Source organism: Ranitomeya imitator, chromosome 2 (assembly GCF_032444005.1).
Source record: "Ranitomeya imitator isolate aRanImi1 chromosome 2, aRanImi1.pri, whole genome shotgun sequence".
NCBI classification, from domain to species: Eukaryota; Metazoa; Chordata; class Amphibia; order Anura; family Dendrobatidae; genus Ranitomeya; species Ranitomeya imitator.
In genome coordinates this window covers 840,610,214-840,629,257 of record NC_091283.1, presented here as the reverse complement: position 1 = coordinate 840,629,257, position 19,044 = coordinate 840,610,214, and the positions used below count along the sequence as shown (strand labels likewise).

Genomic DNA, 19,044 nt, shown 5'->3' with positions numbered 1-19,044 from the left:
AAAGTGTTTTTTAATAACAAAAAAAAAAAACCATCAAATAATAATGTTCAGTTATGCACTCAATACTTGGTCGGGAATCCTGTGGCAGAAATGACTGCTTCAATGCGGCGTGGCATGGAGGCAATCAGCCTGTGACACTGCTGAGATGTTATGGAGGCCCAGGATGCTTCAATAGCGGCCTTAAGCTCATCCAGAGTGTTGGGTCTTGCGTCTCTCAACTTTCTCTTCACAATATCCCACAGATTCTCTATGGGGTTCAGGTCAGGAGAGTTGGCAGGCCAATTGAGCACAGTAATACCATGGTCAGTAAACCATTTACCAGTGGTTTTGGCACTGTGAGCAGGTGCCAGGTCGTGCTGAAAAATGAAATCTTCATCTCCATAAAGCATTTCAGCCGATGGAAGCATGAAGTGCTCCAAAATCTCCTGATAGCTAGCTGCATTGACCCTGCCCTTGATGAAACACAGTGGACCAACACCAGCAGCTGACATGGCACCCCACACCGTCACTGACTGTGGGTACTTGACACTGGACTTCAGGCATTTTGGCATTTCCTTCTCCCCAGTCTTCCTCCAGACTCTGGCACCTTGATTTCCGAATGACATGCAAAATTTGCTTTCATCAGAAAAAAGTACTTGGGACCACTTAGCAACAGTCCAGTGCTGCTTCTCTGTAGCCCAGGTCAGGCGCCTCTGCCGCTGTTTATGGTTCAAAAGTGGCTTTACCTGGGGAATGCGGCACCTGTAGCCCATTTCCTGCACACGCCTGTGCACGGTGGCTCTGGATGTTTCCACACCAGACTCAGTCCACTGCTTCCTCAGGTTCCCCAAGGTCTGGAATCGGTCCTTCTCCACAATCTTCCTCAGGGTCCGGTCTCCTCTTCTCGTTGTACAGCGTTTTCTGCCACATTGTTTCCTTCCAACAGACTTACCATTGAGGTGCCTTGATACAGCACTCTGGGAACAGCCTATTTGTTGAGACATTTCTTTCTGGGTCTTACCCTCTTGCTTGAGGGTGTCAATGATGGCCTTCTTGACATCTGTCAGGTCGCTAGTCTTACCCATGATGGGGGTTTTGAGTAATGAACCAGGCAGGGAGTTTATAAAAGCCTCAGGTATCTTTTGCATGTGTTTAGAGTTAATTAGTTGATTCAGAAGATTAGGGTAATAGGTCGTTTAGAGAACCTTTTCTTGATATGCTAATTTATTGAGACAGGTTTTTTGGGTTATCAGGAGTTGTATGCCAAAATCATCAGTATTAAAACAATAAAAGACCTGACAAATTTCAGTTGGTGGATAATGAATCTATAATATATGAAAGTTTAATTTTAGTCATTACATTATGGTAAATAATGAAATTTAACACTATATGCTAATTTTTTGAGAAGGACCTGTATAGTAGTTATAGTCTTGTACATAGGGGCAGTATTATAATAGTTATATTCTTGTACATAGGAGCAGTATTATAGCAGTTATATTCTTGTATATAGGGAGCAGTATTATAGTAGTTATATTCTTGTACATAGCAGCAATATTATAGTAGTTATATTCTTGTACATAGGAGCAGTATTATAGTAGTTATATTCTTGTATATAGGGAGCAGTATTATAGTAGTTATATTCTTGTACATAGGGGCAGTATTATAGTAGTTATATTCTGGTACATAGGGGGCAGTATTATAGTAGTTATATTCTTGTATATAGGGAGCAGTATTATAGTAGTTATATTCTTGTACATAGGGGCAGTATTATAGTAGTTATATTCTGGTACATAGGGGGCAGTATTATAGTAGTTATATTCTTGTATATAGGGAGCAGTATTATAGTAGTTATATTCTTGTACATAGGGGCAGTATTATAGTAGTTATATTCTGGTACATAGCAGCAATATTATAGTAGTTATATTCTTGTACATAGGAGCAGTATTATAGTAGTTATATTCTTGTATATAGGGGGCAGTATTATAGTAGTTATATTCTTGTACATAGGAGCAGTATTATAGTAGTTATATTCTTGTATATAGGGAGCAGTATTATAGTAGTTATATTCTTGTACATAGGGGCAGTATTATAGTAGTTATATTCTTCTACATAGGGGCAGTATTATAGTAGTTATATTTTTGTACATAGGAGCAGTATTATAGTAGTTATATTCTTGTAGATAGGGAGCAGTATTATAGTAGTTATATTCTTGTACATAGGGGGCAGTATTATAGTAGTTATATTCTTGTACAGAGGAGCAGTATTATAGTAGTTATATTCTTGTACATAGGAGCAGTATTATAGTAGTTATATTCTTCTACATAGGGGCAGTATTATAGTAGTTATATTCTTGTACATAGGGGCAGTATTATAGTAGTTATATTCTTGTACATAGGGGCAGTATTATAGTAGTTATATCCTTGCACATAGGAGCAGTATTATGGTAGTTATATTCTACTACATTGGAGCAGTATTATAGTAGTTATATTCTTGTATATAGGGGCAGTATTATAGTAGTTATATTCGTGTACATAGAGGCAGTATTATAGTAGATATATTCTTGTACATAGGGGTAGTATTATAGTAGTTATATTCTTGTACATAGCAGCAGTATTATAGTAGTTATATTCTTGTACATAGGGGCAGTATTATAGTAGTTATATTCCTGTACATAGGGGCAGTATTATAGTAGTTATATTCTTGAACATAGGGGCAGTATTATATTAGTCATATTCCTGTACATAGGGGCAGTATTATAGTAGTTATATTCTTGCATATAGGAGCAGTATTATAGTATTTATATTCTTGTACATAGGGGCAATATTATAGTATTTATATTCTTGTACATAGGGGCAATATTATAGTAGTTATATTCCTGTACATAGGGGCAGTATTATAGTAGTTATATTCTTGTACATAGTAGCGCACTCATTATATATAGTGAATTTGCCTTGTATATCTACACCAGTATTTTTGTAGTAAGTACAGTAGATACAGTCCATGTCTCCCGCTTGTTCTTTCTTCCGCGGATTTGACGTGTCTCATTTGCTGTGTTTTTCCTTCTGCATGTTTCTTCTTGCTGGGGTTCGCAGTGAGGTGGTTGAGCGCTCTGAGCACGTACTTCGGATGTTTTCTGATCTCAGACTTGCTCCTTCTTCGCTTTTCTCTTCCGCTGGTTTGGAAACATCAAATTTAAACCCACATCAACCATCGCTCTGACACAGACGCAAACTCTCGCTCTCATATATTGGCTCGTTAACCCTCTCTGTTCTCCCTGAGAAAGCAAAAAGAGAATATTTCATGAAAGGTGTGAAATATAGAAGATCAATCGGTAGCGCTTACTTTTCAGCAGTGTGTACCTGGTGGCAGTAATAAAATGGCTCTATAATGATTGCTCTTTTTTGCCTCCTTATGTCTCTGACAGCCGCAATCTGGTGACAGTAGTTCATCATTAATGCACTCGGCTTTGACACTCTCATTGTCACAAGAAATGACATGTCCCATCACTAATAGTAGAGTAATGTCCTATCTCTATTGCCAGCATTATATTTTCACTCTGCAAGGAGGATTTTATATTTTCCTATGCTTTATCCATAATATATCTCTGACGACTCCAGTGATTTCATAGGGCTGGGGGTAGATGACTTTTATCTCATAGTTATGGCCGGCCTTATAATCACACAGTTTTGATGTCATTAAACAGTTTAACAAACATTTCCCAATTTGCCTTATAAAGTCCGAGGAATGTGATTATTTTTGGTTCTCTTACTAATCCAGGACGATAATCATCACTACTGAGCATTGTAGCTGTGAATCCAGCTCTGCGGGTGAGATACACAATTACTAGAAAGTATCGCCGCTGTTTGGGTTTGTCTCTGACTCTTACTCTCTCTATAGACTTTTGTAGGCATTCGATCCCATAGTGAGCTGACAGGTTTTAGCAGGTGATGAGTTTGGGAGGCGGGAGAGGAACAAGTGAGTAAGATTGATTAGATATTGATAGAATGTATTACAAAACGTGTTATGCTTTATGGGATATACAATGAATTGATATAAAAGGTGCTGAAATGACAGTGACCATTGCAGAATGGCTGCCATGTAAACGAGGTGCCAAATGTCTGCCGAAATCTGCTGTAGCCAACAATCTACAAGGGGTTACCGGATTATAGACAGGGAGGATTCTCCAGCAGACGTCTGTGCACCTTCAGGTTGTGGGAAGGATTCACATCTTGTCTTAGGGTCAAATAATTATTAATTGGATCCCGGCTGCTTATATCCATCATCTCCAGTACATAGTTCCATCTTCCACGCCGCACGCATTTCATGAAAGTTTTTGGAAGAATTGTCTTACCGGAACTTTTTTTCTTACTAATCCCTTAAATACCGTAGAGTTGTGTTTAATTGGGTCGTTTCTTCATCAGCAGCACAACGTCTGAGACTTCAGGGTCCATATGGGATTGAGTTTACTCAGCTCCGTCCTCATCTCCAAATCTTACCACCATGGTCCCATTTTTTTTTTGACAGGGGCTCACAGGAGGGGAAGACAATCAGTTACCCGCCATTAATCTCCGCCGATTGGATCATTAATGTTACGGTCCACAGATGCTTTAACGAGGCTGATACCAGAACGAGAGAGTGGGAAACAGAGCAAATCGGAGTGTATCCCAATCGTCTGCTTCTTAAAGGCACCCATGTGCCCGCCACCTACGTCTCTCCGTATGGGGGTCTCTGAGTGGGTAATGAATGGATATCTGCTGTGTGATTGCATTGTAAGATAACGGAGCAGGAGTGTAATGTCATTATTATGGACCAGTCCCTCGGGGGCGGGGTAAATACTCAGGGGTGTCCAGTGAGCTCCTCTCCTCACCATTGCCCACCATTGTCTCCTTACCTGCTCCACCGTATAAGTGACGTCTGACCTCTTGGACTGAGAATTCGGCAGACGTCGCCTTCATTCCTTTGCAGCAGCACATAGAATGGGGGGCACTTAGTCAAAGGGGACCACCTGCATTAGTTATAGGGTACAGGTGTGCAGAACTTTAACACTTTAAGGTGCGGTCTCATTTTAAATTTTTGTCTTTTTTGCATTTTCATTTTTAACTTTTAACTCCGTTTATTTCACCTTACCATCGATTGGAAAAATGGGAACAAGACTCCCAAATGCAAATAAATATAAATATATATATATATATATATATATATATATATATATATATATAAAACTACACAATTCCGCCAATGGTTTTTAGGTGTAATGTTTATGACATTCACTATGAAGTAAGAACAACCTGACGATATAATTACTCAGGTCCGTACGATTGTGGCGATACTACATTTATAAAGCTTTTGGTGGTTAAGAAAAATCAGAACTTTTAAAAATAAAAAAAGTTTTGTGTCAAAATCTTCTGTCATTTGTAACTTTATTTTTCTGTAAGTGGAGCCAATTCAGGGCTTGTTGTTTGTTCGCCAAAGTGACGACTTTTGTTTATACCATCTTGGGGTACATATTCCTGATTTCCTATTTTTTGCTTGTTTGTCATTTAAATCTTTCCGATCACCAAACAAATGTAAATATTAGACAGAGATAACGCAAGAAATCACAAAATGCAATTTATAAATGAAGGTCTTTATTATTAAGGGAAAAAGAAATCCAAACCTCCAGGGTCCTGCGTGAAAAAGCTTGCTGAGATACTTTGCGTTTTCCTATGGACATGGCCGGCGGCCCCGCTGCACGGCTCGTCCTGCTCTATGAGACGTGGATACAATTGTATCAGTTTGAGGCTTCCACAATGTATCAGTCCTGGTCGCGGCCCCTGTAGGATCCTGTGCAGACCTTGCTCCATAACTCAGCGCCCGCACTCTTATCTCTGCTGTACCGGTTTGGCGGTCGTGCTCTCGATTCTATCATCCTGTCAGGCGCTACCTGTGGACGGGGCTGGGACCTGATTTATGACGCCGTACACTTCGCTTTCAGAGCAGCAATTGGTTTTTACAATATAAAAGTCCTGGAATAAACGATGGGTCCTGCGTTAGTGAAGGATTTTATGTGGTCACAGGAGGACGCGGGGGCCAGGGTCGCAGAAATCCCACCTCATATAAAAGCTCCGGGGTATAATGTATCACTCGGCCATAACCTGAGCTCTGCCGCATGGTACCCCACAGGCTGAAAAGGGATCACATCTGACTGTGTATCTAAGCCTATCATGTGTGATACTGTCTGCTGAGCTGCTGTATCTATGCCTGTCATGTATGATACTGACTGCGGAGCTGTGTATCTAATCCTGTCCTGTGTGATACTGTCTACTGAGCTGTGTATCTAAGCCTATCATGTGTGATACTGTCTGCTGAGCTGCTGTATCTAAGCCTGTCATGTGTGATACTGTCTTCTGAGCTGCTGTATCTAAGCCTATCATATGTGATACTGTCTTCTGAGCTGCTGTATCTAAGCCTGTCATGTGTGATACTGTCTGCTGAGCTGCTGTATCTAAGCCTGTCATGTGTGATACTGTCTTCTGAGCTGCTGTATCTAAGCCTATCATATGTGATACTGTCTTCTGAGCTGCTGTATCTAAACCTGTCATGTGTGATACTGTCTTCTGAGCTGCTGTATCTAAGCCTATTATGTGTGATACTGTCTGCTGAGCTGCTGTATCTAAGCCTGTCATGTGTGATACTGTCTGCTGAGCTGCTGTATCTAAGCCTGTCATGTAAGATACTGACTGCGGAGCTGTGTATCTAATCCTGTCCTGTGTGATACTGTCTGCGGAGCTGTGTATCTAATCCTGTCCTGTGTGATACTGTCTGCGGAGCTGTGTATCTAATCCTATCCTGTGTGATACTGTCTGCTGAGCAGTGTATCTAATCCTATCCTGTGTGATACTGTCTACTGAGCTGTGTATCTAAGCTTGGGATATATCATACTGACTGCTGAGCCGTGTATCTAATCCTAACCTGTGTCATCTGCTGAGCTGCTGTATCTAAGCTTGTGATATGTGATACTGTCTACCGGAATGTGAATCTAATCTTATCCTATGTGATACTGTCTGCTCAACTGCTGTATCTAATACTGGCATGTTTGATACTGTCAGCTGAGATCCTGTATCTAATCATATGTGTGACACTATCTGCTCAGCTCATGTATCTAATTCTATTACGTGGGATACTGACTTTTGAGTTACTGTATCTAAGGTGATCATATCATGTGTGATACCTTTTTTTCGACTTTCACATCTGAGTCACTTTGGCTTCCATAGCTAAGCCTACCTCGTATGATACTGTCTCCTGGACTGCTGTATCTAAGCCAGGTATAATATTGTTTGCTCAATTTGCTGTAGCTAAGCCAGTCACATAGGATACTGTTTTAATGACCTCTGTATCTAAGCCTATGATGTTTGATGTCGTCACCTGGACTGTCCCACCTGCTGTAACTCTATATGCTGAGCTGATGTATCTAAGCCAATCATGTGTGATACTGTCTTCTTGGCAGCTGTATTTATGTCTATCATACATTATACTGTCTGATGATTTAGTGTATCTCAGCATGTGTGATTCTGCCTGCTGAATCTCAGCCGGACTCTCCCCGTCCTTTATACACTGCTCACTAAAATAAAGGGAACACTTAAATAACACAATGTAAGTTCAAGTCAATCACTCCTGTGAAATCAACCTGTCCACTTATAAAGCAACACCAGGTAGAAATGATCGGCAATTAGCAAGACTACCAATATATAGGAGCGGTTCAGCAGGGGGTGACCACAGACCATTTCTCTGCTCTTATCCTTTTTGGCTGTTGTTTTGGTCACTTTTGCATTTTGTCATTGCTCTCACCCTAGAGGTAGTGTAAAGTCACATGAGGCGGTGTCTACAACACACACAAGTGGCTCAGGTAGTGCAGCTCATCCAGGATGGCACAACAATGCGAGCTGTGGCAAGAAAGTTTGCTGTGTCTGTCAGCGTAGTGTCCAGAACATTGGGCAGATACCAGGAGACAGGCCAGTACACCAGGAGATGTGGAGGGGGCCGTAAAGGGGCAACAACCCAGCAGCAGTACCGCTACCTCTACCTTTGTGTAAGGAGGAACAGGAGGAACACTGCCAGAGCCCTGCAAAATGACCTCCAGCAGGCCACAAATGTGCATGTGTCTGCACAAACTGTCAGAAACCGACTCCATGAGGATGGTCTGAGTGCCCGATGTCCACAGATGGGGGTTGTGCTCACAGCCTAACACCGTGCAGGACGCTTGGCATTCACCACAGAACACCAGGATTGGCAAATTCACCACTGGCGCCCTGTGCTCTTCACAGATGAAAGCAGGTTCACACTGAGCACATGTGACAGACGTGACAGAGTCTGCAGATGCCGTGGAGAGCGATCTGCTGCCTGCAACATCCTTCAGCATGACCGGTTTGGCAGTGGGTCAGTAATGGTGTGGGGTGGCATTTCTTTGGAGGGCCGCACAGCCCTCCATGTGCTCGTCAGAGGTAGCCTGACTGCCATTAGGTACCGAGATGAGATCCTCAGACCCCTTGTGAGACCATATTCTGATGCGGTTGGCCCTGGGTTCCTCCTAATGTAGGACAATGCCAGACCTCATGTGGCTGGAGTGTGTCAGCAGTTCCTGCAAGATGAAGGCATTGAAGCTATGGACTGGCCGCCCGTTCCCCAGACCTGAATCCGATTGAACACATCTGGGACATCATGTCTCGCACCATCCACCAACGTCACGTTGCACCACAGACTGTCCAGGAGTTGGCGGATGCTTTAGTCCAGGTCTGGGAGGAGATCCCTCAGGAGACCATCCGCCGCCTTATCAGGAGCATGCCCGGCCGTTGTAGGGAGATCATACAGGCACGTGGAGGCCACACACACTACTGAGCATCATTTCCTTGTCTTGTGGAATTTCCACTGAAGTTGGATCAGCCTGTAATTTTTTCCACTTTGATGTTCAGTATCATTCCAACTCCAGACCTCCATGGGATATTAATTTTAATTTACATTGATCATTTTTATGTTTTATTATTCGCAACACATTCCACTGTGCAACGAATAACGATTTGTATCTGGAAAATTTCATTCAGAGATATCTAGGATGTGGTATAGAACTGATCCCTTTTTTTTTTTTGGAACAGTTTATCTTGGTTCTGATTCTGTCCTGGGCCGGTTCTTTCTTCCCTTGGACTCTGAGAATTTTTAAATCAGCACCAGGATTATAATTCATCAGCAGATGATAAATCTGTAGAGCAAAGACCTGATCTCCAGCCGCCAAGATTGTAAAGTCAAGCTGCTAATGGGCTGCGTCTGGCACGAGGCTGGCACACGGTGCCCGGGCATCGAGCACAACACCAGGGGATGAGATGATGGATGTACACAATGCGGAAATACAGACTCTCACCCTGTTAATAAATCAATGACTCCATAGTTGCCAAAGAATCATAGATTATAATTGTGTCCTGAGCTCAAATGTCCATCCACAGGAAGAACCCGGAGCTCCAGCATCACCTGCAACCCTACAGATAGATAGATAGATAGATAGATAGATAGATAGATAGATAGATAGATAGATAGATGATAGATAGATAGATAGATAGATAGATAGATAGATAGATAATAGATAGATAGATACTTGTATAGATAATAGATAGATGATAGATAGATAATAGACAGATAATAGATAGATAATACATAGGTAGATGATAGATAGATAATAGATATGTGGATAGATGATAGATAGATAGATAGATAGATAGATAGATAGATAGATAGATAGATAGATAGATACTTGTATAGATAATAGATAGATGATAGATAGATAGATAGATAGATAGATAGATAGATAATAGATAGATAGATAGATAGATACTTGTATAGATAATAGATAGATGATAGATAGATAATAGACAGATAATAGATAGATAATACATAGGTAGATGATAGATAGATAATAGATATGTGGATAGATGATAGAAAGATAGATAGATAGATAGATAATAGATAGATAGATACTTGTATAGATAATAGATAGATGATAGATAGATAATAGACAGATAATAGATAGATAATACATAGGTAGATGATAGATAGATAATAGATAGATAGATAGATAGATAGATAGATAGATGATAGATAGATAGATAGATAGATAGATAGATAGATGATAGATAGATAGATAGATGATAGATAGATGATAGATAGATAGATAGATAGATGATAGATAGATAGATGATAGATAGATAGATAGATAGATAGATAGATAGATAGATAGATGATAGATAGATAGATAGATAGATAGATAGATAGATGATAGATAGATAGATAATAGATAGATAATAGATAGATAGATAGATAGATAGATGATAGATAGATAGATAGATAGATAATAGATAGATGATAGATAGATGATAGATAGATAATAGATAGAAGATAGATAGATAGATAGATAGATAGATAGATAGATGATAGATAGATGATAGATGGATGGATAGATAGATGATAGATAGATAGATAGATAGATAATAGATAGATAGATAATAGATAGATGATAGATAGATGATAGATAGATAATAGATAGAAGATAGATAGATAGATAGATGATAGATGGATGGATAGATAGATGATAGATAGATAGATAATAGATAGATAGATAATAGATAGATGATAGATAAATAGTTGTATAGATAATAGATAATAGATAGATGATAGATAGATAGTTGTATAGATAATAGATACATAGATAGATGATAGATAATAGATAGATAATAGTTTATATAGTCTAATATATAAGGACGGAACCGTTCCTAGCGACACCTCTACATGCCTGAACCCTCTGACAGTTCGGCGCAGTGCTGTTTCGGTTACCATCCATGGAGCACGTACACTGCACCGTCTTCTCTCTTTTATTGCCCTGCTGTCAAAATGTAAAAAATAAGGAAGTTTGAGCCAAATCCAATGGATTATTTATTCCTGGCTCCGGCGCCGTGTTGCGGAGATCCTGAGTACACAAGACATAGATCACGCTGTCTGATTTTACTGGTGCTGCTTCACATCTCATCCGAAATATCATAGAGATAATAAATATCATCAACTTATAATGAGTAAAAGTAAACGGAGGAGAATGGCCGCTGTGTGGATTGTATGTATTATTGGTGGATATAGCTGCTAACACATGGATGAAATATGCTTTTTCTATCTTTTATTTATTTGCTTCTCTGTAGTCTTAAGGTGCAATGGGTAATGAGCAAGTGACAGATGTGTGGTGCCCTACCAGTGGGGGATGGGTTGTGTGGTGCCCTACCAGTGGGGGATGGGTTGTGTGGTGCCCTACCAGTGGGGGATGGGTTGTGTGGTGCCCAACCAGTGGGGGATGGGTTGTGTGGTGCCCTACCAGTGGGGGATGGGTTGTGTGGTGCCCTACCAGTGGGGGGATGGGTTGTGTGGTGCCCTACCAGTGGGGGATGGGTTGTGTGGTGCCCAACCAGTGGGGGATGGGTTGTGTGGTGCCCTACCAGTGGGGATGGGTTGCGTGGTGCCCTACCAGTGGGGTGGTGGGTTGTGTGGTGCCCTACCAGTGGGGGGATGGGTTGTGTGGTGCCCTACCAGTGGGGGGATGGGTTGTGTGGTGCCCTACCAGTGGGGGATGGGTTGTGTGGTGCCCTACCAGTGGGGGATGGGTTGTGTGGTGCCCTACCAGTGGGGGGATGGGTTGTGTGGTGCCCTACTAGTGGGGGAGGAGTTGTGTGGTGCCCTACCAGTGGGGGGATGGGTTGTGTGGTGCCCTACCAGTGGGGGATGTGTTGTGTGGTGCCCTACCAGTGGGGGGATGGGTTGTGTGGTGCCCTACCAGTGGGGGGATGGGTTGTGTGGTGCCCTACCAGTGGGGGATGGGTTGTGTGGTGCCCTACCAGTGGGGGGATGGGTTGTGTGGTGCCCTACCAGTGGGGGGATGGGTTGTGTGGTGCCCTACCAGTGGGGGATGGGTTGTGTGGTGCCCTACCAGTGGGGGGATGGGTTGTGTGGTGCCCTACCAGTGGGGGGATGGGTTGTGTGGTGCCCTACCAGTGGGGGGATGGGTTGTGTGGTGCCCTACCAGTGGGGGGATGGGTTGTGTGGTGCCCTACCAGTGGGGGATGGGTTGTGTGGTGCCCTACCAGTGGGGGATGGGTTGTGTGGTGCCCTACCAGTGGGGGGATGGGTTGTGTGGTGCCCTACTAGTGGGGGAGGAGTTGTGTGGTGCCCTACCAGTGGGGGGATGGGTTGTGTGGTGCCCTACCAGTGGGGGATGTGTTGTGTGGTGCCCTACCAGTGGGGGGATGGGTTGTGTGGTGCCCTATCAGTGGGGGGATGGGTTGTGTGGTGCCCTACCAGTGGGGGATGGGTTGTGTGGTGCCCTACCAGTGGGGGGATGGGTTGTGTGGTGCCCTACCAGTGGGGGGATGGGTTGTGTGGTGCCCTACCAGTGGGGGATGGGTTGTGTGGTGCCCTACCAGTGGGGGGATGGGTTGTGTGGTGCCCTACCAGTGGGGGGATGGGTTGTGTGGTGCCCTACCAGTGGGGGATGGGTTGTGTGGTGCCCTACCAGTGGGGGGATGGGTTGTGTGGTGCCCTACCAGTGGGGGGATGGGTTGTGTGGTGCCCTACCAGTGGGGGGATGGGTTGTGTGGTGCCCTACCAGTGGGGGATGGGTTGTGTGGTGCCCTACCAGTGGGGGGATGGGTTGTGTGGTGCCCTACCAGTGGGGGATGGGTTGTGTGGTGCCCTACCAGTGGGGGGATGGGTTGTGTGGTGCCCTACCAGTGGGGGGATGGGTTGTGTGGTGCCCTACCAGTGGGGGATGGGTTGTGTGGTGCCCTACCAGTGGGGGGATGGGTTGTGTGGTGCCCTACCAGTGGGGGGATGGGTTGTGTGGTGCCCTACCAGTGGGGGATGGGTTGTGTGGTGCCCTACCAGTGGGGGGATGGGTTGTGTGGTGCCCTACCAGTGGGGGGATGGGTTGTGTGGTGCCCTACCAGTGGGGGGATGGGTTGTGTGGTGCCCTACCAGTGGGGGATGGGTTGTGTGGTGCCCTACCAGTGGGGGATGGGTTGCTTCTGGCTCCAGGACCAGGGAGAATTGCTCATTTTGCGGCCCCTATTATGTGACAGATGCGTAGTTTATTAATGATCCCTGAAGAATACCAGCTTTGTGGTAAAGTAACAGTTTCTGTTGATTTGTACCAGTGACGATATCTGTAGTAATATATGTATCTGATGTGACGCTGCTGCTTCCCGCTAGACCTGAGTATTTCTAGGAAATGTGACAAATGTCTGTTTCACACAATGGAGAATTAGACTCTTTTCATGTGTAAAATTTCCACAATGTCCCTTAAATCGGTCACAATGGGAAGTTTTTATCATTCATTTCACCTGAATGTTCAATGCAGGAAAATCAGTGTTAAACCCGCCACTAATCAGGTCTGTATTCACCTCCGACATTGAGGGGCCGTTAGCGGGAAATTCCTTTTGTCAAAGTATTTTATACCAGTAAAGTGGCTGAGGAGCTGCTGGCAGGTGCGGTCCTCACTCAGGTCCTTGTGTAATGTCAGCAGGTCCTTATAAATGGAGGAGGAGGAAATCCAGACAAAAGACTGAGGCGGCCGATCTGTAGAGGAACAGCCGAGTCTCTGCCGAAATATAGAGAAATAAGATGTGAACAATTCTTCAAGTTTGGTAAAATCTCCAGCAGCAAAACAAATCTCCTCAGTATCAGCGTCTGCAGAGTGACCTCAGGATGGGAGCAGAATATGACAATGGCCTCCACCACCTTCTCCACTTGCCTTCCCAATTTGTTTTCTTAATATTTCTTCACTCTTTCCTTCCATTTAGTCTTCAATTTTTCTAATAGTTTCTTTTCTTCTTTCCTCCCTCTCTCTTTCTTTCATTTCCTCCTTCCTTCTTTCTTTTTTCCTTCCTTACTACCTTCATTCCTTCCTTCATTTTACCAGCTCCTTTTCCTTTTCTGCTTCCTTCCTAGGTTCCTTCGTCCCTTCTGTCATTTTCCATTTTTTCTTCCTTCCTTACTCCTTTATTTTCCTCCTTCCTCTTTTTTCCTCCCTTCTTTTTCCTTCATTCTTTCTTCTTTCTTGCCTTCCTTCCTTCCTTTCTTTATTTCTATTTCCTTCATTCCATGGTACCTTCCTTTTATACTCCCCGCTTTCCTTGGCCTTCCTTCACATTCCTACTTTTTAATTTCTTTCTTTCTTTCTTTCTTTCTTTCTTTCTTTCTTTCTTTCTTTCTTTCTTTCTTTCTTTCTTTCTTTCTTTCTTTCTTTCTATCCTTCCTTTCTTACTCCCCTCTTTCCTTGGCCTTCCTTCACATTCCTACCTTCTTTCTTTCTTTCTTTCTTTCTTTCTTTCTTTCTTTCTTTCTTTCTTTTCTTTCTTTCTTCCTTCCTTTCCCTTCTTTCATCCCTTCTGTCATTTTCCATTTTTTCTTCCTTCCTTACTCCTTTATTTTCCTCCTTCCTCTTTCTTCCTCCCTTCTTTTTCCTTCATTCTTTCTTCTTTCTTCCCTTCCTTCCTTCCTTTCTTTATTTCTTTTTCCTTCATTCCATGGTACCTTCCTTTCATACTCCCCTCTTTCCTTGGCCTTCCTTCACATTCCTACCTTCTTTCTTTCTTTCTTTCTTTCTTTCTTTCTTTCTTTCTTTCTTTCTTTCTTTCTTTCTTTCTTTCTTTCTTTCTTTCTTTCTTTCTTTCTTTCTTTCTTCCTTCCTTCCTTCCTTTCTATCCTTCCTTTTGTACTCCCCTCTTTCCTTGGCCTTCCTTCACATTCCTACCTTTTTCTTTCCTTCTTTCTTTCTCTCTTTTTCTTTCTTTCTATCCTTCCTTTCTTACTCCCCTCTTTCCTTGCCCTTCTTTCGCATATCTACCTTCCTACTTACCTTCCTGTTTTCTCTCTGGCCCAGGGATCTCATAGAAAGCTCTGTCTGCTATACAATGCACTGCCTCTGATACTGCACACTATTCCACACAAGGAAAGGCAGGAATATTGGAGCAGAGGGTGAACTTCAGCTACAGATCATTTCTAGAAGGGTCAGGTCAATCCCACCACCTCTCTTGCACCTCTACTCGAGGAGGCGGCTACATTCAGACGTCAGAGCGTAATAATCATATGTAAAGGATAAATAATGCTAATGATTGTCCGGTGTGGCCCCCTTCTCGCCTGGTCTTCGCTGAGCCATCTTTGGCGTCCTCTGCGCTGATGTGACGGGACGTGTGTCATGGCGCAGGAGGCGCCGGAGATGGTGCAGTGGAAACCACACTAGTGATTGGACCAAATCAGGTGACCGCCGGCCGCCATTTTACTTCATTCACACCAATTAAATCAAAATTCAGATTTTAGAGAATATTATTTTTTGGGCACATTTGGATACAAAGCATTTTGCCTCAAAGCGATTCACTTGAATAAATAGCCATTGTTACTTTACTGATCATTTTTGGTATTCATGAAATCCATCCATTTTGCATATTATTTCGATTCTCTACCCATAATGCCGCTGCGTTCTTGCGTTCGCTCCCGGCTTTTGGAGACTTTGCATGATTCGTGCTCGGTATCTGACACCTCCACGTTGACAGTTGCCCGGCAGAGGCGCAGCGCCGGCTCCGTGTGACTTAGCGCCTGCGAACCTCCCCGTCGCTCTCTGTTAGCTTTACAAGTCCTGTTCATTTGTATTACTCGCCCATTATAACAAATGCGAACGCTCCATTTTGCTTTTACCAGACGGTAATTGTTTCAGACTAAACTGAGATTGTCTTTCCCTCTCTGTCTCCTTCTCGCCTGCAGGTGATACTAATTCTGACAAAGCTGTACGATTACAACCTGGGAAGCATCACGGAGAGCTCTCTGTGGAGGTACGTGCATACGCCCCGCTTCTAATTGCTGAGATACTTAAACATGGATTTGGAGGTCTTTATACTCGGAGTAATTGGACAGGTGGGATTTCCCATGACAGATGTCCCCAGGCTATACTCATTGCCTTTTCTCATATTTTCAATGGGTTCACCCAGCAACGAGATCTTTCATAACCAGAGATGTCATTACAGGAAACGCTGATCTCGTTTCATTTCCTTTCGTTAGTTTGTAGCGACTTGACGGCATTTCATACAAAAGTTCTCATCAATGTTATAGGAGTATCTTTATCTTCATAGGACACCTAGCTCTAAATTCCTGAAACACAGCTCGAAATCTTCTGCCTTTCCTTTATAGTGGCAAAAAGTTACATAGATACCCCACTAATAAGCCATGGGGCCTATTGAATGTAGATTTTAAGGGAAACCCATGAGACTGATTTTAGTGCCGTGGCTGTATAGTTCTGGGAATAACAACAAAAATGACACTTCATTGGTAGAAATCCGATGTGCCAGTGCTGAGAAATTAAGCTTTAAAGCAACATGCAAATTAACCAGGAAGTGCTATGGCTTGGGTGTGGCCATTCACTGACACGCCCACGAGGAGCTCAAATACTACTTGCACATTCAAAGCTTGATTTCTCAGCACTGGCACATCAGATTGCTACAAGACGTATATCATTTTTATTCTTGTTCCTTGGCCTATACAGTCACACCAATAGTTTAAGTAATAAAAGAACTCTTACAGGTTTAAAGGATTTTTTCTTGAAGAAATCTCTTCTTCTTGAAGAAATTTCTTGAGAAATCCCAACCAAAATGAGGCATAATTTTTTTAAAAAGCTATCACATGCTTGTGTGAAAGTAGAGAAATGAGCGGCACTGTCCCCAACACTCGGGTCCCAATTAGACCAACTTCGGGTGGTAACAAATGTGTTACTAGATGTCACTCTCCAAAAACCGTAATAACATGGGACTTCGGGTGCTCTTCAGAAATAAGTCTATTGTCCGCAAATTCTTGAAAAGAGAAAAACGAAGGCACTCACCAGTCTTCAAAAAGATTCCTTTATTGACACCAACTCCAGATAAAATTCATGGCCGGGGGAGAGGGAGCCGAAGCTCGTGTGAGCAGAGGGGGACGACGGCCGTTTCGCGCTCTGCCTGCGCTTCTACGGGTCAATCTGTGCTCAGGTTAGACAGCGGAAATAGTGTACCGGCCCTGACACCTCCCACTACCAAAACCCTCCCACTTTGTGTTTTTAAATGTGCTTTTTATATTTGGTGTATTTCGTGATTTGTGGGAGGGTTTTGGTAGTGGGAGGTGTCAGGGCCGGTACACTATTTCCGCTGTCTAACCTGAGCACAGATTGACCCGTAAAAGCGCAGGCACAGCGCGAAACGGCCGTCGTCCCCCTCTGCTCACACGAGTTTCGGCTCCCTCTCCCCCTGGCCATGAATTTTATCTGGAGTTGGTGTCAATAAAGGAATCTTTTGGAAGACTGGTGAGTGCCTTTGTTTTTCTCTTTTCAAGAACATGCTTGTGTGAGTCGACCTATACCAATTTCCCGATATTGCCTTGCATCTGCTCTTTTAGGATTCTCAGCGCCTAATCAAACAGACGCTGTCAGGATCAGTGCACATTGCATATGTCACCTACATGAAGGCTGTAGCTTTGGTAAAATACGGACATGCAATAATACTATTATATGGAAATGATACTGCTGATATACAGTGGTATCATGTACATGTGGCGGTACTATTTAGTTATGATAACTGTGGTTTTAGTATAATGTCATGCAGTGGCATTAGGTGTTTAGTCTATAGGATTAATATGTGTACAGTACACGGTACTATTATTTGTGCATTGTATGGCGGCATTATTTTTCAATTTTGGACTATATTTCTTTCCTTTCTTGTTCTCTTCCATTAATTAATTTTCCGGCGACTCCACAGTCTTTCATCCAGTCCTGGGGATGGCTCCATACAACTAGCGCTGCATTAACTAATTTGCACAGTCTCATAAAGCGTGGCTGTAGATATTGCTGACGATCCGTTCTCCGCGATGCTGGAAGTACTAATGACACTTAGGTGACCGATATCCCGCGCAGTCCTATATATAGCAGGATATGTTATCAGGAGGTAATTACATCACCAGTAGGGTTGAGCGAAACGGGTCGAACATTTTCAAAAGTCGCCGACTTTTGGCTAAGTCGGGGTTTCATGAAACCCGATCCGACCCCTGTGCGGGGTCGGCCATGCGGTACGCGACTTTCGCGCCAAAGTCGCGTTTCAATGACGCGAAAAGCGCCATTTCTCAGCCAATGAAGGTAAACGCAGAGTGTGGGCAGCGTGATGACATAGGTCCTGGTCCCCACCATCTTAGAGAAGGGCATTGCAGTGATTGGCTTGCTGTCTGCGACGTCACAGGGGCTATAAAGAGGCGTTCCCGCCGACCGCCATCTTACTGCTGCTGATCTGAGCTTAGGGAGAGGTTGCTGCCGCTTTGTCAGAAGCAGGGATAGCGTTAGGCAGGGTCCATTAACCACAAAACCGCTTGTGCTGCAGCGATTTGCACTGTCCAACACCACCCTCGGTGTGCAGGGACAGTGGAAGTTTTTTTTTTTTTTTTTTTCCCCTCAGCGCTGTAGCTCATTGGGCTGCCCTAGAAGGCTCCCTGATAGCTGCATTGCTGTGTGTACGCCGCTGTGCAAACCAACTGCTTTTTTCAAAGCACAAATCCTCTTGTTCCTTCCTTTCTGCACAGCTATCTTTTTTGTTTGTCCACACTTTTTATTTCATTTGTGCATCAGTCCACTCCTTATTGCTGCCTGCCATACCTGGCTGAGATTACTGCAGGCAGGGAGATAGTAGCTGCCTGCCATACCTGGCTGAGATTACTGCAGGCAGGGAGATAGTAATTGTAGGACATTCCCTGTTTTTTTTTTTTTTTTTTTTTTGGTGGGAGATTAAGATTGGCAATTTGGCATTTCTGCTAGAGTGCCATCCCTGTGTGTGCCATCTCTCTCACATAGTGGGCCATAGAAAGCCTTTTCATTTTTCTGTATTTTTTTTTGTGGGGTGTATAAATTCTCCCTGATAAAAATACAGTGGGAGATTAATATTGGCCTTTGGGCTTGTGTGCCAGTCCTGAGTGTGCCATCTCTCTCACAAATAGTGGGCCATAGAA

General features: G+C 43.4%; 1 protein-coding gene across 4 annotated transcripts in view; it reads left to right on the top strand.

Annotated features, from left to right (window-relative positions):
* The window catches only part of SORCS1 (sortilin related VPS10 domain containing receptor 1), an 810,676-nt gene that overhangs the window by 241,473 nt on the left and 550,159 nt on the right, over positions 1–19,044 (top strand). For all 4 annotated transcript variants that reach the window (XM_069754250.1, XM_069754247.1, XM_069754248.1 and 1 more), the window contains exon 2: positions 15,796–15,863. In XM_069754250.1, coding sequence (XP_069610351.1) covers positions 15,796–15,863 — 68 coding nt within the window. The remainder of the gene's footprint in view (positions 1–15,795; positions 15,864–19,044) is intronic.